Source organism: Kryptolebias marmoratus, linkage group LG12, assembly GCF_001649575.2.
Source record: "Kryptolebias marmoratus isolate JLee-2015 linkage group LG12, ASM164957v2, whole genome shotgun sequence".
Lineage (NCBI taxonomy): Eukaryota > Metazoa > Chordata > Actinopteri > Cyprinodontiformes > Rivulidae > Kryptolebias > Kryptolebias marmoratus.
The window spans coordinates 10,226,064-10,251,020 of record NC_051441.1 but is presented as its reverse complement, the minus strand read 5'-3'; the positions used below and the strand labels follow the sequence as shown (position 1 = coordinate 10,251,020).

The window sequence follows — 24,957 nt, the reverse complement described above, 5'->3', positions numbered from 1 at the left end:
TTAACTGTGTTTATTCCTCTCATCATGGACAACAAGTCCTGTGAATTTGGAGACATTTGTTCTTTTTTTGCAAAAGTTACCAGGGGGGAACCAAATATTTCAGCCGTCTGAAATAATCGGTTCCCCCTCTAAAACATGGGACAAAAATGATTTACCAAAAAGTCCTTAACTGTGTTTATTCTTCTCATCTTGGACAACAAGTCCTGTGAATTTGGAGTTATATGAGAAATAGACATTGTTACATTTTTTAGAAACAAAAGCTTAAACTGTGATGCACCACACCACATTAAACATCTCCAGCTGCAGCTCATATACTCAATCACTTTGCATGTCTTAAACAGTTGATTGGTGTTACAGAAACATCCTTCATTTTCTTTTTGACATTTTTTTTATTCTCCTCCTCTAATCAATAACCGCTGCCCTGTATCTTTCATCACCCACATACAGACCCCCTTATAGTCTTATCATCCATGGCTAATAAGTTGTTTCACTAATTACTTGATTTTCTTTATCCTGCTTTGACTTCATGGCCCATTTAGGCTGTTTCAAGTCAGGATTGGCTGAATCATCTACAGAAGAGTCTAGAAATAGGACATAGTAAGGGGGGAGAGGACAAGAAATGAAGGGCTGGAAGATGGAAATCAAACCAGCCATTATATGCTTTCATTTCCTCTGTCGTCTATTGCTATTTTTTTCTCTGTTAATTGGAACCATATTGCATTTTGTTCATTTCTGCAGAAAGTCCAGAAGCCACAAAATGTTATTTTTTCATTACCTCTTCCTATATAGTCGGCCTTCTTGCAGATCAAAATAAACTTGTGAGATGATAGAAGCTGGGCAGGGAGGGCAATCTAAAAGAACGATAAGGCGGTCAATCTGTAAGTGCAGCTGTAATGACAGAAATCTAAAAGAAACAACTCTCTGACAGGAAGGATTGTTATAAATACAATAATTAAACTTTATTTCTGAACTTACCAGATATACTTACTGCACAGACCTTACAGTTGAAGCAGAAAGTATTGCAGTTGCATTGGCTCAAAGTTAAAATACAAAAAAACATGTGGAAACTGGGCATAATATTTGTAGCAGTATTTAAATAAAATACACATAATATCTCCTAGCTAAAGTTACAATAAAGTACAACTTCCAGAGTTTTACTTCATCGACTGTTGACTACCATCATCATATTAATTTCATATATGCCTCTCCAGCAATTTCTGTCTGTCGTCTCATTTTCTTTGTGTCAGCAAATGAAAAGCACCGTGAGGTAAAATCTAGCCAGAGAGACAACGAACACAGCTCTGAGGCTTGATTTCCTCAGCAGACACCAGACGAAACCTGCAGATCGCGGGAAGGGTCTGCAGGCTGGAATACTCCCAAGTTTATATTTAGCATTCAGCCAGAATGGAATAACCAGAAGTCGTTTCTGTCAGTTTTTCCTTTCACTCCTCTATCCCCATCCTCCTGTTCTTTATGTGAATAACTGTGCAGTGCTTATGAAAATGGGGTTTAATAAGAAGCAAAAAAATAAAAATCCTCCACTTAAACAAGGTGCGTCAGTTTTAAAGAGATCAGGAGAGCTTTTTCCTCAGTTTCATCTGACACACTCCCTCAAATACTGTTAGAGATTTGGTTTTGTTTTAGAAAACAAAATGTAGTCATGACAGGTGAATTTAAAATAAAAGCCAAATATAATAATTAGACTGAAAAATTAAACCTTTACATTTGAAAGAGTGAAATAAAGAATGGAACACCTTTCTTCTACTGAACACTTAACTGAGTCTGCATTGACTCTTTTTGCTTATAATGATCGATTTTGAACAAATGAGCTACATGAAATTATAAAGACAAAAGTATGCTAAAATACAAACAGCTGATTCTATGAAATAATCAGCCAGTGTCTACTATGTCAAAATATCTAACAATAAATCCACATAATAAACAACCGATTAATCTAACCTTAAGGATACATTCAGGTGATTTTCTGTGGATTCCTAATTTACAATCCATTAAAAATTAATTTAGCTAAAGATACCATTTCTTAGTCGTCTGAAACAACAGCTGAGAGCCTGGCTGACAGTATGGAGACGTGAAGCCTCTGTGCAGTAAGGAAACTTTGTGCAAGACTGACCATTACCAAATTGCTTGTCTCCCATAACAATGGCACCCTGTGTTTAAAAAGGGGTAGGGAAAATACTGGCCCCTGGAATCACTTCATAGCATGAAAAAAAAGGGCAAAAGATTGGCAAAGAGATGTATGGAAAAGAGTCACAAGTTAACTTATACGACTTCAACAGCAGAAAAGAAAACAAATTATTAAATATTAGGAAAAAAAGGATTACATTTTCTAAAAGTCAGAATAAACTGAGAATGATCAGTAAGTAAAAAAATGTGTGAATTTGATAGTAAATGTCTATAAATATAAACCTATACCTACTGTAACTATAAAGAACCACTTTCTCAGCGATGTCGGCATTCAAGAACTGGCACTAAATCTCTTCACTCCTACATGTTCTGTTTATATTTAAGGAATAATTTTGAACAGTTTTCAAAATGAAAAAAAAAATGCATTATACAACTCAAAGATTTTAAGATTTTGTTATTCATTTGAGCAGTAAATTCAAGATATAATATTTTATCAGCTTAAACATCCACTCATATTTGTAATGCCATGGATAACAAGATAAAATATAAAACATGGAGCCCAGACTCCACAGAAGGAGGTGTTTTGTGTAGCTGGATATCTGGACAAGGTATTTACATTTATCATCTGAGTCTGCTGATCTTATCTGGTACCAAACCAAACCTAAAGTCATCAGTTATACATTAAGTGTTAATAAATCAAAAACAAACAAAGAATAAATAAAATAACTAAATATGTTATTATTTTAAAAGGTTTTTGGTTACTTTTCAACAATAATTGAACACCATATACCTACATATGTACCTAAACTCAATCCATTTATATTAGGTGATATTTCTATTAGGTCAATCAAACATGTGTCTTTGTTATTTTTATTTTTTCTTATCTGTATTGGGTCTCAGTATTAGCAGTTTGTGGGACAACACACGGAACCTGCTTGTTTTGCACTGTGGGGAGACTGGCACCGACAGCACTCTGCCTGCTGGCAGGAGTCTCCCTCTGGTAAAATTACCCAAGGTCACACAGGCTGGTCCTGGATCAGAGCACCGCACAGAGATACTCAGTTCCTGGAACTAACATGATTAACAGGCTGACTGAATTCCATGAATATGTGTTTCAGTCCAAAAAGAAGCACAAGCCAGCCGGAGGAGATCTGAAGTGCACGTCTGGTGATCTCCGGGGGTTTTGATGGTTATTGTGGCTGATGTTCCAGCAGTGAATGTTCTGGAGATGCACTTAGTGGCTCTGTCCTTTTAAATACAAGCAGGAATCGGTGGGGCAGGAGAGGGCATTAATGACAGACGAAGGAATGATGATGCTGCTGACTACCACAAGAAATCATAACACTCAGATGAAAATCTGCTCACCAGACCCAGTTCGAAAACGACAGATATGAACCTTTGGGAGGGAGCAGGAGCTCACAGCGAAGCATGCCCAGAGACACGGTTTCTGCAGCCCTCTTGTTCCTGTTGTCACTTATGGCTCTTTCTTAGCAGCAGTGGATACAGATGGCTGACTTTCCTCCGCACTGAAACCACATCATAGAGGCCTTACATCTTCAAAGCACCCCCACACATTTATATTAAAACATGTGAAGAGGGAGTTTCAACAAGGGCACATGTGTGCAAGGCCTGCAATGCTCATGTGTGTCATTTATGTGCAATCATGGACTCCTTCGGGCCAGTTTAAATCCCGGAAGCCATTCTGCGGTTTTACCTTTCTTTCTCCAATCACAACTGAAATTTGCTGAATAAATTTAAAGCATTTGAGAGTGAATGTGTTGTAGAACAACAGGTTTAATGTGTTAGTTAAAGAAGCAGGTTGCCTACTGCCTTTCATAGCAGAAATTCAGACTAAGAGCATCTCATGTTGAGAAATACCAAAGTTACAGCCTTTTTGGTCAAACCTTGAGAATAAAGATATGCACATGCAATATTTCAGTATCTTCGAAGTCTGTTAGCTCTTGGAGTATCAGGTACCACTACACAAAAGTTAAACTCAGCATATGGAAATTCACTGAGGTGCAGCCATTTTCGTGCAGGCTATGGTCCATTAGTTGTGGTGGCCATTTTGAATTGCGTTGGCGCCAAAATTTAATCCCTTGTAGATGTGCAGCCAATAATTAGTTTCTGAGTGTTTCAGTGAAATCCGTCCAGTGGTTCATGAAATATTTAGCAAACAGACAAATGGACTTGTTTTCAACATGTAGGCTAAGGTTTCAAGCAAAGATTTCAGGCATTTCATGTGTTGCGTTCAAATTATGTGTTGGGGACATTGCTCAGCTACTACCACACCAAGTTTCAGCTAAATACTTTTGAAATTGAATAGAGTCGACTTCACAAGTTAACTAGTCATTCATGCACATTCATTAAAATCCACCCTGTGGCTCATGAGATATTCTGCTAAACCGACAAGCAAATGAGCACACAAACAGACACGAACAAAAACATAATTTCTCTGGTTTCAGCGGCAGGCAATGATAGAACAAATTATGAAATAAAATCTGGATATTTTTCCTAGTGCCGACAGCCCAACTTGTGACTTCTGTTATACTGTATGGAACAACAGGGTGTGCAACTGGTGAGTGACAGCTTGATTAATCACCTCATCTCCACTGTGCTAACAAACATCTCAGTCTCCCACTGCTGCTCACGCTGAAACAAAAAGATTCCCAGGTACGACTAGCCTCCAAAGTTTCCCTCAACATTCAACAACTTAACTGATGCAGAACGTCTATTTAGCTTCACCATGAAACCACAAATTACAGCAGAGCCTGTTGTCTTTTGAGAGGCTCAATTAGTAAAAGATGACCTGAGAGGGCTTTTGTTAGGAAGAATGCGATTTTGCAAGATACGCGTGATGTCAATTTAAAGGGTTTCTGCTGTTACAAACTCATTTTATACAACGTTGCTCAATTTCAAAACAGAAAAAAACAGCACCGGCGCAGGTAGGCACTCCCGTGTCCCATTCACAGCCACAAGGCCCCACCTGCGAGACAACATAGAGGGGATTACTGTCAGAATGTAGTCTGTTCATAACCTCTGAGCCACTGTGTGTCCTGCAGCATGTTTTAAAACAAGAATCACAGAATAGTTGCAGACAAGGTGATGCCAGTGAACCACATCAGAACAAAACACTTTGATTTACAGTGCACCACACATTTCAGGCCGGGTGAATCAAACATTTCATGTAAAAACAAGGTTCACTGGTGATTTTGGTTGTTTGATGTGGGAAAATGGTTATTTAAAAAAAAAGAATGAATATTTACATAAACAAAAGTAATGTTTATGCTGCTTGTTAACACTGACGTATGGCTATGATTTATTACATTTTAGCAAAGTATAATTTTATTATTATTTTTCTGCTTAATTAGTTGAGGCAATTATCTCTAATGACATAATTACTGTTTATCATTTCACAATGTAATGATTTTGACATAGTTTTACATAAGTGTGTGGTCTTTTCCCTCTAATCCCGATAATGACAACAACCTTACGAGACAGTTACGTGTTGATGAATGTTTGTGCACCAAATTATTTACAAGATGTAAAGATAACTGATGTCTGACTGAAACAAGATCAATTGTTACCAAGCATCAAGTAATGTCTGGTAAACATGTGAACAAAACTTATTTGGTTTTAGAAAAGTCTGCATGCAGACACATGGTGAATATTTCAGATCATCTTTCTTTGAACTCAGATCACAGATGCAGCAACACATCCTGACCTCAAAAATAATCATGAGTAATTAACAATCAGCATAAAAAACTCAGCTAAAGGTCAGTTTGATCAGTCATGGATTGAGCTGCAAGTTGTGGTTTATTTCTACTGGGGCAAAATGAGTTCGGTCTCAGGTCTTTCTCTTGTTTTTTCACAGGGATTAAACTCACAGGTTGGGTTTGGACTATTTTACACACTTTCTAGATATTTACACCAGTATGCTTTTAGCTGCATTTGAAAAGCTGCAAAATACTGTAAATATACTCTGCATTACAAGGTCCCCAGTAGCAGACCAAGTTCTGGATCCGGACCCAAATGAAGTTTGGACCCAGATCAAATGTTAAATTGAATTAAATTTTTTTTTTAAATTGTGGAAATTCATTTCAGGCAGCACAATTTTTCTAACATTTACAGTTATTCATTTTAGGTGGTACAGTTTTCTAGCATCTACTATAATGTTAAAGGCCTCTCTGCAGAGAGAAGCTGCAAACCCACAAAGGTATAGAGTAAGTGAGGAAAACTATCATGGCCGTCACTAAAAAAAGAATTCAAACATATATAATCTGGACCTTTGCTGCAGATAAATTTCTTTCGACTGCCCTTGCTCAATTTTAATTAAAGACCATTGCTCTATATGCAGCATTAGTTGCTCAAATCCTCTATATACTTAACTCCTCATGGGGACTGAATTACTAACTAAAATGAAACCGACTCAAAAAAAAAACATAATCCTAAAGCAAGCTCTTCAGTATTAAGATGCCATCAGCACAAAGTGCAAATCACCAGCAGTTTTTGGCTCCAGGTGTGATCCACATGTGTGCGTAGGGACTTAATTAGTTGGAAAATAAGAGCCTCAGAGCAGCCAGCTCATTAATGAGGCCTCAGCTCACAAACACATGTGAGCAAAGAGCTTGCTTGTTGCCAGCTGGCATTCAGTTTTATCCTTCTCCTCTAAAAAAAAACAAACAAAAGAACAAAAAATCTTCACCAACTCCCCCCAAAAATAAATCCACAAACAGACACTCACATAGACAAACCCCGTCGATTAATAAAGCAACTAAAAATCCTTCTAACTGGACTTCTTGAGTCCTTCCAGTAAGTTTCCAGCTTTCATTAAGCTTTCCCTCTGTTTATACTTGAACACACAATGTAATCTAAATAACATATCAACTCCAAACCTCTGCAACCTTATCATGTTGCTTAAAAAGGCTTTAAGGAGTTACTGTAAGTTATAAAAATATCAACACAGATGCATCAATCACGACCGAGACAGACCACATCCAACGAGATGACTGAAAAATCCTGATTTCAAGCCACTGTTCAGTTTAAGTGCCAGGATAAAATCCCATCTCCTCATTAGGAAAAAGTCTTTCGGATTCCCTTAAACCGAGGCTGGCAGTGGGGCAGCAGCCAGTAACGCAGGGAGCTGAGAGATGGAACAAGAGAACGAGAAAGGAGAAAACAAGGGCAGCTCAACATCTGGGCTGAGTTAACCACTGGCCATTACCAGGTCCTGATCGCAGCGGGATCTGATNGGGGGGGGGGGGGGGGGGGGAGTACAGTGATGAAGTGCTGGGCATGTTAGTGATTGGGAAACAAGGTGAGTATACACAAAAAGACAAAAACAACAGGAGCGAGGCATGTGCTGTCAAAGCAACATGCACACATAGGGCTGAAAAACTGATCTGATCCATGAAAGCAAACAAAAACAAAGAAATGCATTTAATGAGTAAAATAAACACTGTAGTGTCACGCTTCAATAGCAAAATCCTAAGGTTCATCAGCACAAATAAGGTCAAAGAGCACAGAGATTACACTAAAATGACAGCTCGGTTTTAATATGAATCGTTTCTAAATGCAGCAGGGCATGTCGGGAGGTGTTACTTTCAAAAAAATTTTAAATTAATAAAAACAAGTGTTGAGCGACTGATGTTGAACTCACACTGCAGTAAAATGTTTAAAAATTAAAGGCCTAGCATTCCTTCACGAAATGCACTTTGCCCCGCAGCCTTTCACACCAGTTTTAAACCATCTTATGTTGCAAAATGACAGCGTTGCAGCCGTTTTGATAAAAAAACATTTTGAGCAATCTTATTCTAAATCCCAAAATGTCACGCTCAGAATAGGTGCTGTGAATGACTCTCAGCTACTACCACATCAAAAATGTAGCTCAATATCTGTAAAACTGACTGAGTTAGAGCTATTTTTTGTGTTGGCTACTAAGGATTACCTGTGGCAACCATCTTGAATTGGATTGACTCTGAGACAAGATTGCTGAATGGTAGATTTGCCCAACTTTAGAGGGCAAAAACATTATCGTCCACCTTCATTTTTTTAGCAACAGGAAACATGAAAACAACAACACACACACAAGCACAAGTTGGTGAAAATAAAATTCCTTAAATCTACGTTTTTCTCCTAAAATTATAAATGTGTTTTTTACTATTATCAGCCAGATTAATGACATACAAGAATATTACAAATTTAAAAACCCTCATTTTTTGTGTTAAATTGTGCCTCTTGTGAAGCTGGAATTCAAAACTTGCCACTGAGTGATCCAAAGATATTTTCTTGGACAAAACAGCTGAGTCCTTAAAGACATTTTATATCACATTTCCAAGTTGTTGACTTTGCATCTCTGTGGTGTGAGTTTCATTCTTCAAACTCCAAGCAAGCTTCTTTATGCAGAAATTATCAAAATTGCGAAACCCCATGAGCAAGAAACGATTTGTTGGTACCACAAAATGCTGAGCATTTCTGAAACAAGGAAACATTTTTACATCTGACAAATATTTTATAAAATACTTCGGAAAACCTCAATGATTATATTTGTCTTAGAGAATGGCCCTTAAATAACATGACTACAATTATAAAAAAGGCCTCCATCAGAGCCAAAACGCTACTTTCAAAACATTTTGAGAGAAAACAACATCTGTATGATGACTAATACTGTTTATTTTTATGGAAAAATATCAAACCAGAAAAAGTACTTTTGTCAGATACAGGATTATACATATATGCATCTATTAAGCAAAATTTGAGCAAAAACTGACCAATGTAGCATTTCACAGTTATTACCTAATATATAATGTAAAAAATAAACAGCATGCATTTTAAGGCATAACTAATAAAGACGGAAAGTAAGACAAGACAAAAAGAATTTGGAAAAATATATTCAATCTGTTCAAATTAACATACAGATGAAATCATTCCTGAAGGTTTTTGTTCTGCAGTTTTGTTTCAGTTCTTTGACCATGAAGTTGCACACGTGGATGATGATTTGCACAGAAAAATGCAGCAAAATAAACTGAATTTTATCCATTTTATCACTCTGACGGTTTCTCCACATCTGTGCATCTGGCTCTACATTTGAGTGAGATAAAGTTAACTGTACTGCAGCAAAGGCTTTCATTGTACTGCCAACCAGAATCTACACACATGCTCAAAATCTCATTTTCCGAGGCCTGCCAGTAGCGCTTTCTGGATGTTAGAGAAATCCAAGCAAGAAACCGTATAACATCCCCCACCCCTTCTAAATACATATAAATAAATATATTTTTCTGTAAGATTTCAAATGCAAAAATAATAACATAAATGCCGTTTATTATGCTCGAAATGAGCAACCCAAGAATGGAGAACACACCTACCAGGAAATTCAGACTATGTAATTTATGGCAGGGTATAGAAGATGGTACAGTACTGAAACCACCGTGCTTTTCCTTGGCCCTGCCCAGCGCTCCCTCATCAAATCTAAACCCATTCCAGCCCACGACGCTCTCTAATTTCACCCAGAGCAGCAGAAGCTTGGGCTGAAAAACCGCAATCTGGCCCCCCGAGTCTAGCAAACTATTCCCTTTTCCAGTCGCCCTCCTCTTCCAGCGACCGCAGATCGACAGCTCTACGGCCAGTAGTGGCCCAGAACTATGAGGGGTATTTTCAGCACTGTAATTTGAAACACACATGGTGTACAGACACACAAAGGCACACGATCAAGTACTGAACCACACACTCAGCAGATCCAGAGACGCAGGAGACAGATCAAAAGATGCTGGCGAGTGGAAAGGAGACACAAATGTCCACAAAGGCACGTGTCTCATTAGGACTAGGTCAGGATCTGCATGTTCTTCTGCAGAGTCTTGTGGCCCAGTAAAAGTAAGCAGAGAGGACTAAAAGATGCAAAAGAAACTTATCTATAGAGGCCACTGTAAAGATTTTTTTGGCAGGAAGAGAAAAAACAAAAAAGAAGAAAGACAGTTTATGTTTAGTACCTGATTATTCACCATTTTGCCATTTTTACAATGCATGTATGTACTCTTATAGTTAGAGTTAGGCAGAAATGTAAGGTTTTAACTGATTTTACCAAATTTTAGGATCATAATAGGACAGCTTGGTGACACTGCTACCCTCATAACATAAAGTTACATTGGATCCAAATCCCCTCAAAATCTGAGTCAGGACATCGTAAATTTTAAAAGCTGACATGGGCGTTTTCTGGGAAAAAACAAAGCAAAAGACCTAAACACAAAACAAAATTCAAATTTCTACTTCAACCTGCCATCAGTGCTGGCGAGAGAGAAGGGACGCCACATCTACAGACAATCTCTCCTCTCTTGTGCCAACTACGTAAATACAACACTTGCCTTGATTACAGATGCAGTATTTACTGCTTTTTCTGTCTTTCCAAGACCTTAATTTCCCCGTGCAGTCCTATTTCCCATAAATACAGCAGGAGTAGGACTGTAATTAGGGCCTATATTTACCCCACCTGACTAGAACCCAGTTCGGAGCTGGCAGCAGGGATGAGCCGGCTCCAGTCAAATCTGCTGCCTCGGGTGGAACCGGGACAGCAGTGGACACACATGCACAGGCTCAAAGGCTTGATGCTTGAGCAGATGTGACACTCTAAGCTTATTTCTTACCCTTCAGAGGGTTACAATGTTAAAAATTATATATATAAAATAACTTCTGACGTGTGCCTTCATTGAGAGATCAAAACTGGACTGTAGGGGAATTCAAACTCAACAAGAGGATCTCTGCCTCATTCTAACAAACTCCAGCCTTCTATACACATTTTTCATCAGAAATATTATCAGAGATGAGTTGTGGCTTCTCGTGATGAGAACAAATAACTGCAGCTCTTGCAAAGAGCAAAACAAACCTCCCAGTATGATTATAAATTCAAACAGTTTGGCCATTTCTCTGCCACTCTGAATTTACTTTGTGGCCACGCTGACCTTTCCGTGTCATTACATAAAAATCTTTAACAACAAACAAAGCAAAAAGCAAAGCAGAGAAAGCGATTTAAAAGTTTTTCAAAATCTCCTTGTAACCACTTGAGAAGTGGTGTCTGATGTTGTGTTTTATGGTGATGAACATCTTTTTGGGTCACACTTCTCGTTACAATCAAACGGCTGCACTTTTAAGCTTGTTTAGGCTTCATTGCCCGCACCCTGTCAGCCACTCCTCAGCAGATGAGGTGCTAATAGGAGCTTCTACTGGTCTCCCATCTTCCAGAGACATCCACACATCTGAAAGCTGTCATGGTGAGGTATTCCCAATCGCCTCCAAACCAAAGACTCTCATTGCAGGACTTTGTGTGTTTCGGAGATACTGAGAGAAGAAACTAAGGGAACACAAAACCAGTGGCCAAAGCAACCCTTTAATAACTTTGATGTGTGGCTTCACTTTTTATGATTTGAGGCCATAAAGTCATGTGCTGTGTGGAGAGGAGGGCAATGTGCTGACTCACATCTGCTCAGTTTGGTCCTCATTGTGGCAACAAGAGTGAAGAGATAAATCAGGAAAGTTGGAAAGAAGACAACGGGAGAACATAAAGGCAGCCAAAAAACCTGGTAAACTTGGCTCAGTGGTCCGTCAATCTTCTGGGTGATCCAGCAAGTTAAAGCAATCTTTCTCACTACTTATGAAGGAAAGATATGTTTTAAAAAAAGAGTTTAAGCAAGCATAAAAGCAAAGGTTTTTTTTTATTACACAAAAACCAGGTGTAGAAATAATAACAAAAAAAACATGAAAGTTAAATCTATTCTTCAGTTTAGAAAATTGTTCACAGATTTGCAACCTATTCACTTAGCCTAAGAAATTATGCACAGGGTTTTTCTATTTAACATAATTCTGTTCCTGAGCAAAATACATATTATTGTTTACATCAATGCAATTCAGTTGAAAAGTTGGACATATTCTGTCTCCCAGGATGTATAATTTCCAAATAAACTGCTGTTGAACCACAAACTACCTCTGTCTTCAGCAGTAGAGAACTAGACAATTCACTACAGCCTAGGTTTAATAAAAATTAGTTATATTCTGAGCTGGACAAGTTCTCTAACATTATTCTGGTGACGCTGCAATCAATATTAATATTGGTACTGAACTGACTTTTGTTTCCTCATTTAGGTTGACCTCATCTACTTCCAGACTGCAAACACAGCTCAACACAACACCTGCTGTACAGAGACACTGATGTTGCAGCAAATCTGTGAGTGAAGTTTCCTAAAAGAAGGGAACAGATTTCTCTAAAAGCTATTTTTAGTTCTACACCTAACTCCTTGACATGCCACTCTTTCCATTTAGGCAGTAAATTGTTCTCCACTGTCGTTTGTCTAATAAAATCAAAAATAAATCTCACAGAAAAGACAGAACATCCCTGCCACCAGTAACCACTGAAGTTGCTGCCGAAGACAGACATACTACTTGTCTGATTCAACCCTTGGCAGCAGCAAAGTGATTTACATGCCTCTTCAGTTAAATTTAATTTGAATTAACCCAATTCATTTGTTAGGCAGAGTATGCAGAGTGGTAAAGAGACCTGAACAGCTGTGACGACGATCAGAGAACAGAGCTCCCTTTAATAAAGAAAAGTCAGCACGCCTTTCAGGAAGTCTCAAAAAACAAATAAAGAACGCATGGTTGAGCCCGTACTGTAAACAGATAAAGGAGTCGATACACGTACACAATGAATGAACACACAATCGCTGCCATACAAGCTGAAGTGCCTTCCAGGTATTTCAAGGATTTGATTTTTAATATGCTGTGGCATGTACTGTTTTTTCTAGGATTCTTCATATTTACAAACCAAGGAGCCCACGAGACAGGTTGAGCATCGCTGTAATTAAAACACGCTGGGAGGTCCACCTCTGAAATGTGTGAGAATATTTGCTCTACGGTGAGCGGCCTCTCATGGCACTCGGTGCACCACTCCTTTCTTTTCTCAACACTTAAACGCTCCACCACTCCACTTACTTATTGCTGCCGGCTGAGATGGAGTCCTATTGGCTCCAAGCTGGTGGTCACTGCTGAGAAATTTACATTAAGAGCAAAATAAAAAAGAAAGGAGTGGTTCAAACTATATTGGACTGCGATGGGTACCGTGGGAAGCAGGGACTGTACCGTGTGCTGAACATTCATAAATCAGTGCAGGATGAGTCACTGAGTGGTCAGTGGTGAGCACTCAAGGATACTGTCAACATGTTGACTAAATGTAGCGTGGAAAAGAAATTGTGCTCATAGTAAATATTCATAAAGTGGTCGAGAACCCATATTTGTATTTTTATGAAACTAAGAAATAAAAGTTGTGTCGTTCACTGTAAACAAAACCATGAAAATATAAAATGTAATTCATCTTGTGTGTTCAACACCTTTACCTCTAGGAGGAGCTCCCTGTTGTTTTGGAGGAGTGGTGGATAATTTTTTCTTGTTTGTTTTATTTTTATTTTTTTTCTAGGTGGAGGAAACTTACCTGAACAGGTGTCAGCTGGGCTCTGGGATCAAACACTCGCAGCATCTTGTCCTAGTCAAAAAGAAAAAAAAAACAACTTTTAAAGATGAGGAAATAATCAATATGCGAATGTGAGCAATAGTAAGATCTATGTAAGAAAAAAGTATTCATGGTATTTAAAAAAAAGGTTAAATTACAATCTAAATGCTATATTAAATTATGAAGTTAAGTAGCAATAACATCTGAGAGCAGCTGAGGAGTAAGACATTTAACACGTAAAAGAGGTCAGTGAGCATGTGCAATTTAAAGGTTTTGAAGTTGAATGTGGAAAGAATTACAGGCTTCCCAGTTAGCTGCATTATTTTCATGGAAACTAAACGGACAACTGAAATATTAGAGCTACGTCTTGAAAGAATTAACAAAGAGTCCCTCCACATTTGTATACTTCAGATTAAAAAAAACAGCAAAAGTTTCTTGTTTATCGGTGGGGTCGCACTGATTCATCGTCAGCAAATGAAATCCAGTGACCTCTCCACGGCCTTGTTCGCCTTGACCCCGGCCCACCAAAACACACATTCGGCATCAATCAAAGCAGCCAATCAGAGAGGCTCCCGTGTGATTGGAAGGAAACGGCACCTAATGGGATCAGGCTGTGCGGGACGATGGTGTCTGCAGCCGTGTCACTCAATACTGCTGTGTGACTGTGATCACAGCAGCAGTCTGACACATGGAGCTGATAGCAGGTAATAATTATAAGTACTTAGGCTAAACCATAAACACATTTACCATATACATGTCAGGGGGAATCAGAAGGTCCAATCTGACACAGTAAAGCACATAAAAACTAGAATCATGACAACGTTTATCTGCAAGGAATGCTTTTTCAAACATCACATCTGACACTGACAGAAGCAGATTGTTCTATAATCTTAAAACACGTGCCGATCTGAGCCCGTCTTCATTCTGATCCTCTAAACAATCACTAAAGACATCTATTTGTTTTTGACACGAATAGCAAACAGGAGGTTTAAAATAAAGTGCTCTTTTATTTGGCTTTCAATCCTGTCTTTGAGAGCCCAGCCCACCCACGAGTACGATGCCCCACAGCTACGTTTTCAGGCCTGACCCGAGACTAAACCCGAGGCTCAGAGAAGTCTGCAGGAACAACACACACAAACATCTCCTCCTTGTGACCTTTGGGCAAGAGTCCACCTGTTGCAGAAATTAAAAAATAAATAAATAAAATAAAACCATACAGTGTACTGACTTCCTGTTTTTGTAGACATCCAATAATTTAAATGGTTAATAAAGCCTTTATTTTTTTTTGATAAAATATTTTTCACAATCCCTCAAAATGTTCCCAAAAAAACTATCCTGAGGGAACAACAATCAAAAGTACAAGCTATTCTTTTCACACATAGATCCTGCTGACAAAATACAGCCTAGTTGTGTCAGGTTTGCTTTTAAAAGTAAAATAAATGATCATAAAAATGATCATGCTATAGCTAACTGCTGCTGCTGTTTAATTCAATGTAAATAACTAAGTAATGTAAAATAAATGGTACTATAAAGGTTTATAAAATAGGAAGTTGTTTTAAGGCAGCAGGGATCCACTTTAGTACTGACCCTGCTCGGAGTAGCTGTTAGCTTATCAAATCTGTTCGAACTAATCTACAAATTTTATTCTCCAAACTGAGCCCATTCAGAGCTATCTATACCAGATAAGATATTAACTGCTTATAACCTTTCCACAAAAGTCTGTTTCAAAAGATCTGTGGCTTTAAATTATTAGTTACTCACTTATCTGCCTAAAAACACAACATAAAATAACTAAACACAAATACAGAAACACTGATTATTCTTATTGAAGCAGTTGTGTGCCATATCATCCAAAGTGTTGGTGTGGGTTCCATCATCACGATCTAGTAATTCTAGCAAGTTGAATCAAACCCAAGTGGACTTCTTTACGGATTCTTGAGGATGTCTCAATTTTCTTTCAAGAACTGAGATGTCTTCCAGAATCAAGAAAGAAGCCCAGATGCCTTTGATTCAGCTTGCTAGGATTACAGTGCAAACAACACAAGAGGGAGGAAACTATCTGGCTGTGCAAACACACAAATGAGGGGCTATTCACGTACAGATGTGTCCACCAAGTAACCGCATATATGCACAGACTCGACCAAACAAATACTCTCCTATGCCGATAACAATAACACATATAAGAAACCCACAACACCTAAACTCATAAATGCACAGATGGGAGGCCCTGGATAGGTGCGTATAGATTTGTGCATTTGTGTATGTGTGTGTGTGTGTACGCGCTTTAGGCAGCAGCTGTTTAATCAAAGAGGTGGAGCCTCATTCTCAAGCTGCTGTTAATGAGTTTTCACCACACGTCTGCTGCGCACAACTTTCACATGATGTACGCAAACACACACAGACGCTGGGAATCTTCACTCGCTCCCCTCATCAAACACACAGAGCGCTGCCGGGCTGCTGTTCCCAGTCACCCATGGTTACTAATGTCAAGGCTGATGCGAACGGCAGCGTGAGACTGCAGCATCTTCAACGAGGATTTGTCACACTGTGGACGTTGTAGACCTGTGACTTTCAAAACACGACCAAAATCCTGAAAAAGTTGGAATGCTGGGTAAAATGTAAAATAAAGGAAAGAAAACAAAATGCAATGATTTGCAAATCCCATATTTTAGTTACTATAGATTATAGTAAACATATGAACTGTTGAAAATGTACCATTTTGTTTTGTAAAAAAATAAACTAATTTTGGATTTAATGGCCGCAATGCATCTAAAAAAAGTTGGGCCAGTGCCATGTTTCCCACTCTGACTCATGTCCTCTCCTGTTAACAACAATCTGTAAACGTCTAGGAACAGAGGAGACCAGTTTCTGGAGTTTTTGGAGTGGAATGTTGTCCCATTCTTGTCTGATGGAGGACTCTAGCTGTTCAACAGTCCTGGGTTTTTATTGCTGAATAGGATCACATGTTGTTTGAAAATCTGTATATACTTTTCTGGATTGATGATGCTTTTTTTAGATGTGTAAGCTGTTTGTGCCATAAGTACTAATGCACCCCCATACTATCAGAGAGGCAGACTTTTGAACTGTGCACTGATCATAGGCCAGATGGTCCTTCTCGTCTTTAGTACCAAGGACAGTATTGATGGTTTCTAAAAAAAAAAATTCACATTTTGATTAATTTGGCCACAGAACAGTTTTTTATTTTTACTCAGTTCAGGTTTAAATGAGCTTTGGTTCAGAGGAGATGGTGGCATTTCTGGATGGTGTTTTCATCTGGCTTCTTCTTCCCATGATAGAGCTTTAAGCAGCATTTGTGGACGGCACTGTGAGCTGTGTTTACAGACAATGATTTGTGGAAGTGTTCCTGAGTCCATACAGTGATGTCCAGAACAGAATCAGAGCTGTTTTTAATGGAGTGCTGCCTGAGGGCCTGATAATCACAGCCATCCAGTACTGACTTTCAGCCTCGTCCTTTGAGCTCAGAGATTTCTCCAGATTCTTCAAATCTTTTGATGATATTTTGAGCTGTATATGATGGGATAATCAGGGTCTTCCCCATTTTCTGTTGAGGAACATTATTCTGAAATTGTTTCACTATTTTTAGACACAGTTTGTCAGACTGGTGAACCTCTGCTTGTCTTTACTTCTGAGAGATTCAGCCTCTCTAAACTGCCCTTTTTATACCCAGTCCACTCTCTGACCAGTTGCTAATTAACCTAATTAGTTGCAAAATGCTCCTCCAGCTGCTTCCTATTGGCACCACTTACTTTTACAACCTTTTAAAAACCCTAATTCAAAACTACCTTTTTCTTTAACAAAATAAAAAAGGTACAATTTCATCATTTGATATGTTTACTGTGTTCCACTGTAAATAAAATATGAGTTTGTAAGATTTGCAATCCCAACTTTTTCAGGATCAGGGTTGTACAAAGAGGACCTTCACTGCAAAAACACCTAAATGCTGAAGAGAGCACCATTCTTGTTCATAACGAACAGAAACTAAAGCTCCCCTTCATCTCTGTTCACGCTCTCTGTGGATTTCGCTCCTCTAAACTGAATGCCACTTTTTCCTGTCCACGTGTGTCATAAATATACTTTGTTCCAGGCCCAAATGAGGCCTGTCATGACTACTGCTCTTTGGGGAGGTGGTCCCCCCTTCATCCTCCCCCAGCCAAGCCCTGCGCCCCAATGTTTACCCTACAGAGGAGCCGGGGATTGGACCCACATGTTGGCAGGCTCTATTTGCTTTAATAATCTGGATTGGAAAAAGTGAAAGCGGCCTTTTTAGTTAAATGACACCAGACACCAACTAGGCTGAAACCTCGGAGGCCAGACATCCCGTCCTCCTCCCCCCGCTCCAACACACACTTTTCTTCTCAGGTGTCTTGTTCTTTTAGGCTGCGTTGAAGCTGATGGTAGGGTTGGTAGCTCTGATTAGGACGATTATCCTGTCAAGGATGTCATGATTTGGATGAAGCCTGAGATGGCTGGAATAATTTGTTGCTTGTCAGACAGAGACAAACAAGGGGGACTGAACCAACAATCATACCTATTAAATAGGTGAACATGGAACATTTTTGTGTCAAAGGTTATTTGGTTGCCAGATTGAGTAAGCTCATCATGCTATGTCTAAACAGACAGGGGCTTTCAGAAAAGAAGCAAAGGGAAATTCATCTACACAAGTTAGGACTGAAAAACAAAAATTAAAGGCCTGGCATTTCTTGCCAGAGTTTAAGAATACGATCAACTGATGTTGAGAAATAACAAAGCTGTAGCCGTTTTGGTCAAACCTCAAACATAACAATTAGAGATATCTCATTGCAACATCCCAATATGTCACACTCAGAGTATGTGTTGTGAATGACTCATTCTCAGCTACTTCCAACCGTATTTTAGGACAATATCTGTAAAATTAACTGAGTTATAGTCATTTTTGTGTTTTTTACACAAGTTCAGTTTACTCCAGGAGTTTCTGCAGCGCTTCATTCAAATCTGCCCAGTGGTTAATGGGATATTTTAGTAACAGGTACACACACACAAGGGCAAAAACATAATCGTCTGCTTTCTCCTTTTGGCAGCAGATAATAAAAGAGTTATATTAACCTCCACTGATGAAAAAAGTCCCTGGCTGTTCCTATGAAAGAACTCGTAAATTTATCTTAAACTCCTATCACCTCCTCCTTTTTATTTAGACACCTACAACACATAACAACCCGATGGAAAACCATTTGCCATAAAGATGCATTTTCCCTCCAGAGTAATAAAATCTTTTTTTTTTTCCCCTTCTTATTTTTTCTGCGCAAAACATAACTACTACATGTGTGAAAGACGTGTTGGTTGTCAAACGCTGAGAAGCTTCGCAACCAAAAATATGTGGGATCAGGGGGGCCATAAAGGGATGCAAGCTGGGAACCAGGAATTCAAAGGTCACGGAGAGATGAGAAAAATTAATGGTTGTAAAATATTAAACCTTCACACGGAGCTGTTTCCATTAATAATTCCACAATTACCCAGCAAGTAATGTTTACAATCTGATGAGGAAAATCCCTTTAGGGCTCCTCAGCAACATGATTACAATAAAAAACAAACAGGTAATTAGATCATTTACATGGAAGTGCCATCCAAGTTTGTCCTATTTTTCCTTTTGAAATAATTGCTTACTGATTCCAAATCCTATGCTTTAATGGGATTCCCACCCTTTTTTTTATGAGCATCGCCTTACTGACATTTATATTAAATATTCCCAACAGAGTAGGGGTTTAAATTGAAGTAGTGGCGACACCTAGTGGTCAGAAAGCGTACCAATCACAAGTGGATCCAAACATATTTTTAGACGAGTGCTGAGGTGTGAGCTGGTCTCACCTTGCAGGAGGATGCAAGCAGGGATCCATCCTGTTTCCAGCTTAAACTCTGCAGCAGATCACTATGCTGCTCCAAAGCTGCAGACACACAGATGATCATTTTAGCAGCCATTTCAACCCAAAAAAAATAAATCGAGGACACATTATTCAGCTTAGAAAAGGGCAAAAAATGCAGAAATCAGTTGATAAAGTTCAAAAATAGATGGAGCATGATGACACACGCAGTGAATACAGAGTGACAGCATATAAACAGGATGGAGACATACCAAATGTCAGGAGGTTATAACAGGAAAATGAGGAGAGATGAAGCCATAAATCAAGCTTAATGGTTACAGTAAACACAACAGTGAAAGAATGTGTAATTTTGATAAAAAAAAGGTCCTGTTTGGACATACAGAGATTGTAAGCATGATATACAGAAAACTGAAAAAGTGCGCACAGCACAGCTTGTGTGAAGTTCAGTTTCTCTGTAACACCAATCAAATACAAAAACCAAGGGTGCGCTTGTTAAAACAAGAAAAAAAAAAAAAACAAGAACCCAACCACACACTTTCTTGGTGACAAAGTTTATGCCTTCATATCTTATTCTCTAAAAGTAAAAAATGAAGGCGATGAACGATGTTGTGGGGGGGGGTGCAGCTGATGAGAGGCTGAATCAGCAGTGAGCAGCAGCAGCCAGGCCAGCTGTCATAGGATGGTGCTGAAGGAGGTGCACAGTGTTTATGATAGGTGAGGGTGGGGGGTGGGGGGATCAGAGGACAGTGACTTAATCCTGAGACCAGTCAGAGGAGACTGGGATCACAGGACTGCAAATCAAAACATTACCTCTGCTGCTCCAGCACATAGAGCCACAGGGCTGTAAAATGTAGGCAGTGTCAGTCAGACATTCTTTATTAAAAAGAAAACAAAAACAAACAAACAAACACTTCACTCCAGTCTGAATATATTCTTTTTGTTGCACACAGAAACAAAATGTGGCACAATGTAAGCTGAAGATTAACCGACAAAGACTGAAATGTTACATGTAAAGACGTGACGTAACAACAAAGACAAACATTTTGTGATATATGACTCAATTTGAACTACGCCGAAGAATAAACATGCTACTGTTCTCAGTTACCTGCCAGAGGTGCATCCTGCCGACTGGTGTCCCAAATCAGTGGAGACTTAGCGGTGCCAATGGCCAGCAAGCCAGAGGAGGTGGGGTGGAAGTGCACGAGCTCCACCCTGCCCTGTCCTGGATGAAGGGTCAGCTCCGGGCTGCCGGACTGCTCCTGCTCTGGGTCACACAAACGCCACAGCTTCACCTGCAAACAACAAGGGTCTTGTGTGAATATAAAGACCATCTTCTCTCTTCTGTGCAGGAAATAGCCCTTGCCTATCCTCTCCTTTAGACATGTTTATGACTCAGCTGTTTTGAAGCAATAACAGGTTCAACACTTGCAACTACAGACGTAATAAAAACGTGAGGTTTGAAATATTTAGATGCTCTCAGATCAGACTGGGAAATGATTTATACTTCCTAGTTAAGTCACTAAAAATGGATACCTGTTCACCCTATTCAGCATGAACAGCTTGGGATAGAAATATGCTTTGTTGGCCTAAGATATAAAAGGGGTCTTTGCCAACGCTGCGCACTGCAGATTTCATTTCATTTTTGCGTGTTTGTGTGTGTGAGGCAAAAGTTAGATGTGTTTGTGCAGGTCAGTGAGGTAAACCAGGCTGCTGACTCTTAAGATCCACACTCAGCACTTTCAGCAAGCTGGACACCTGTTGCTGAGGACAATGTGCTGAGACAAGAGTCTTCAAAAGGTTTAAATAACAAAAAAACTAATAGGTTTTACGTTGCACTAAAAGTTCAGCCAAACACAACAAAGTTTAGATGGATGAAAGTGTAATATACTACAGGAAAAATGAACAAACTGGGACATGAAATTATAAAACCAGGTAGAAAGTAGAACATTATATTACTTACTGTTTCATCTGCAGAGCAGGTTACCATAAGACTCTCATTAAAAGGAGAAAAGTCCATATCAGTCACCAGATCTGATGAAGAGAAAGGAAAACTTCAGAAGTCAGAAATCAGATCTGGGTCACAGCTGTCTGGCTTCATTTTATTAGCCAGGAACCATCTGTAGATCTTTGTCATTATCTTCTTTAAAACAGCATACCAGAGCAATGTGCTCTGAAGTCATAAAGAATTAACAGCACATCCCAATGGACATGTTTAACATCTAAAATCCTACACATATTATGCTGTTCATCAGATAGTTAGAGTAAAACTTTAAATTTCTCTTGAGCACATTAAAAAATGAATAGTAATAACACATGAAACTACTTGAAAAGTTGGTCAAACATTCTAAAACCAAGTTGGAAATAAGGGTAAAGAAAACCAACCCGAATGGCATGAAATCTGTGCGACTATCCACTGGTCATTTGAGCCAGGTAAGACTGAAGTCAAACCCAACAAACCTCCACCTGCAGACACATGCCGTTCACAGGAAAACAACACAAATCACACTTTCAAAGTCTAATTTACTAAGACATGAGTCACTACAAAGTCTGGGAAATCACAACATGAATTTTGAGACATATGACTGAACCGAGCTGACTGATTACCAAAGTCGGAGCTGAATAAACTGAACAAAATGGGCTAAAAGGATAAACAGTGGATACATCTATTTATCCATGGTGAAAGTTACTGTTTAACTATATTTTTGATGCCATACCAGCCTGATCGGTGTTAAAAGCCACCAGCTTGGAGCTTGCTTTGATGTGGTTCCCCTGGGAGGAAAAGGAGCCAGCGTGAACATTGTTGATCCATTCCTGGATTTAAAGACAAGGGGAGAATGAGCAGTGGATCATAAAGAACAAGAACACAAAAAACAAATATACATATTGTTTCAGAACATAAATGAGCAAACATGGCAAAGTGGTTTTAACAGTTGTGACAAATAAGGTGAACTCTGTAATAAACAGGAAGGCTCTGTCTGAGTGCATAAACAATTCAGTGCTTTAGAACGAGCAAAGAGCTGAGGAAGTGGAAGTGCTCCCACCTCTGCGCAGCAGAGAACTCTTAAACCTCTTACGTAACATAAAAACGGCAAGAGCAGCATGAGCACAGTGCGTTTGTGCAACACGCTCCTACAACTGCCGCTGAGCTGCTCCTTAGAAAACTAAAAGCAACGGTGGCAGAACTTTGTGTTTTCAGAGGGCACTTCAGAGCTCAGACAGCTTTGCTCAGGAATCATGCATCCATGCTTTGTTTTATACAACTTCACATTTCCAAGCAACCTTGGCACTGTGACTACATGCATATTTTAACAAGACTACATATCCTACAGCTGTTTCTGTCAAGAGAGGGGCAACCCTGTAGTAAATTAAACAATTAAAAATAAATTTGTTTAATCTTACTGCATTACATCCTTATTAAAATAAACTATGGCAAAATACAGATGCAGTGTGTGAAAAAACTATCATTTTTGTTTCCAAAGGAAGTAAGAACGCAGTCAGAGGCTGCTAATTAAATCTACTGATGAACTGATAACCAGCAAGTAAGAGCATCTCTCTTTTAAAGCAGTTATTTCGATGGTTTGCTGGTCTAATGTTAAAATTAATGACAGTAATATAAAAAAACCCACAAATGTGGCTGGGAAGGATTGACAAGAGAAAGATTTTTTTTTTCCTGAACAAAATCAAAACAAACACATCAGGCAGCATAAGTGACTGTGGGTTTTAAAAAAGTTACATCTGAACAAACCACAAAACAATGTTGGGTGACCAAAGTGGAGAAGCGTGGCTACCAACACCGCGGTAAGCAAACATAAAACATGGCGTAGCAGCAAAAACTCTTCGCATCAGCTGTGAAGCACAGTGGTGGAGGACTTATGATGTGTGCTTGCTTTGCAGCCACAGGACCTGACTTCCTTACAATCGTTGATTTAATCATGAAGAACTACTTTAGAGTCAAACATAACTCTAAAAACTGAAGCTATAACAAAACAATACTGCCAACCAAACCAGCAAATCTACTATTAATTTAGATTTGTTTTTATTATGTCCTGATACTAAAATCTTAGAATCAATCCAGGAATTAATATTTTATCATTTTTATTACACTTTTAAATTAATTTTGATCAGTGTGAATTAGATAGCTCTATCCCTATGCAATGAAAAGTTAAGAAAACAGCTCTGTATCTGTCAATTGAAAGCTGGATGGATTCGTTTTGATACAGCTTCCCTGAATATTAAATCAGGCTATCCACGAATATCCGTGAACAAAAATACCCAGCCATCTTTGCTTTACCTTCATGTCTCTCCATTTTCCTGTGCCTACCTCATCATCTCCCACTACCACATCCCTTGTTCTATTTTCACTCTTGCACAGTGACTGAAATGATGGCACATGACTGCAGCAGTGAGCCCACATGAAGTGCTAGTTTAATACTGACAGGAGCAAAGCACCACCTGCTGTCTGTGCAGAGACTGGAGACATACCAAGACCATCCACACACTGTCTCTGTGCATGCCAGGAATTTAACTGTTTCAGAGAGGGAAGGAGTTACATAAAAATATACCATAAATAAGACATGCATTCATTGGAACTTGGACCCGATGGCTTTAAGGAAGATGGGGGGGAAAAATGACAGAAATTGATGCAAGACATTTAGGACTGGTCCAGACACGTCGACTCTTGCAGCCCATGGCAACAATCAGGTAATTCCTGCCAGCAAATATTACTAATGACATCTGTTATTTTACATTTCAAGCTTTTCCTTTGGCTGATGCTGCAGATTCCAACAAACCCTAACAAGACTCAAATTAGGCAGCAAAAGCAACGAGACAATCAGACAATAGTAAAATCACTGTAATGGGCGTCAATGAAACATCTGATCGGTACAAGCTTTTCCATTTAATCACCTGCCAAGTCTTTTTCCCCCTTTTCCTAAATGGCAATAATACCATGTGAATTTATGTTTTCGTCCTCTCTCTTTTATTTAGGTTTCCAGATGCAGGAAGTTCAACATCCCTTGCAGACAGTCAGACACACACACACAGGCGGTTCCCAAAAGTAGCTCTAAGCTACTGTTAGCTCAAAGAGCTTTTTTGTACCCAGAAGCTTGCGCACTACTTACATCTTTCTTGGCAATTTTCGGAGTGGTGTTTTTGAATTTGGAGGTCTTAAAACGGTTCATGTTGCCCTCTCAAATTGACTTTCGTGCCTTCCGGGTGTCTCTGTTGAGCTGCTTGGTGTAGTGCACTGTGCTGCCTCTGCAGCTGACAGCTTCAGGTTTGCCGCGCGGTGTTTGTTTGCTTTGTGTCACGGAGTTGCCCGAATGGGCGGGCACTAGATGTTCCCTATCGAGACAACACTTTACTCCGTCACGTGCAACCCTGGATAATAAATCATTCGCATTCCTTGTCAGCTGATTCTAGAACCAAACTGGTACTTCAATACTTAAA

The 24,957-nt window shown here is 39.1% G+C and overlaps 1 protein-coding gene across 2 annotated transcripts in view; it reads right to left on the bottom strand.

Annotated features, from left to right (window-relative positions):
• LOC108247640 (mitochondrial import inner membrane translocase subunit TIM16) overlaps positions 1-24,785 on the bottom strand; it is a 99,395-nt gene extending 74,610 nt beyond the window's left edge. The window contains exons 1-7 of one of the 2 annotated variants that reach the window (XM_017435934.3): positions 24,630-24,785; positions 22,224-22,320; positions 21,892-21,972; positions 21,470-21,540; positions 20,615-20,801; positions 19,496-19,572; positions 13,616-13,666 (exon numbers count right to left, since the gene is read on the bottom strand). In XM_017435934.3, coding sequence (XP_017291423.1) covers positions 13,616-13,666; positions 19,496-19,572; positions 20,615-20,801; positions 21,470-21,540; positions 21,892-21,972; positions 22,224-22,320; positions 24,630-24,689 — 624 coding nt within the window. In that variant the 5' untranslated portion in view covers positions 24,690-24,785. The remainder of the gene's footprint in view (positions 1-13,615; positions 13,667-19,495; positions 19,573-20,614; positions 20,802-21,469; positions 21,541-21,891; positions 21,973-22,223; positions 22,321-24,629) is intronic. The other variant, XM_017435936.3, reaches the window with a different exon arrangement.
• Between the last annotated feature and the right edge of the window lie 172 nt (positions 24,786-24,957).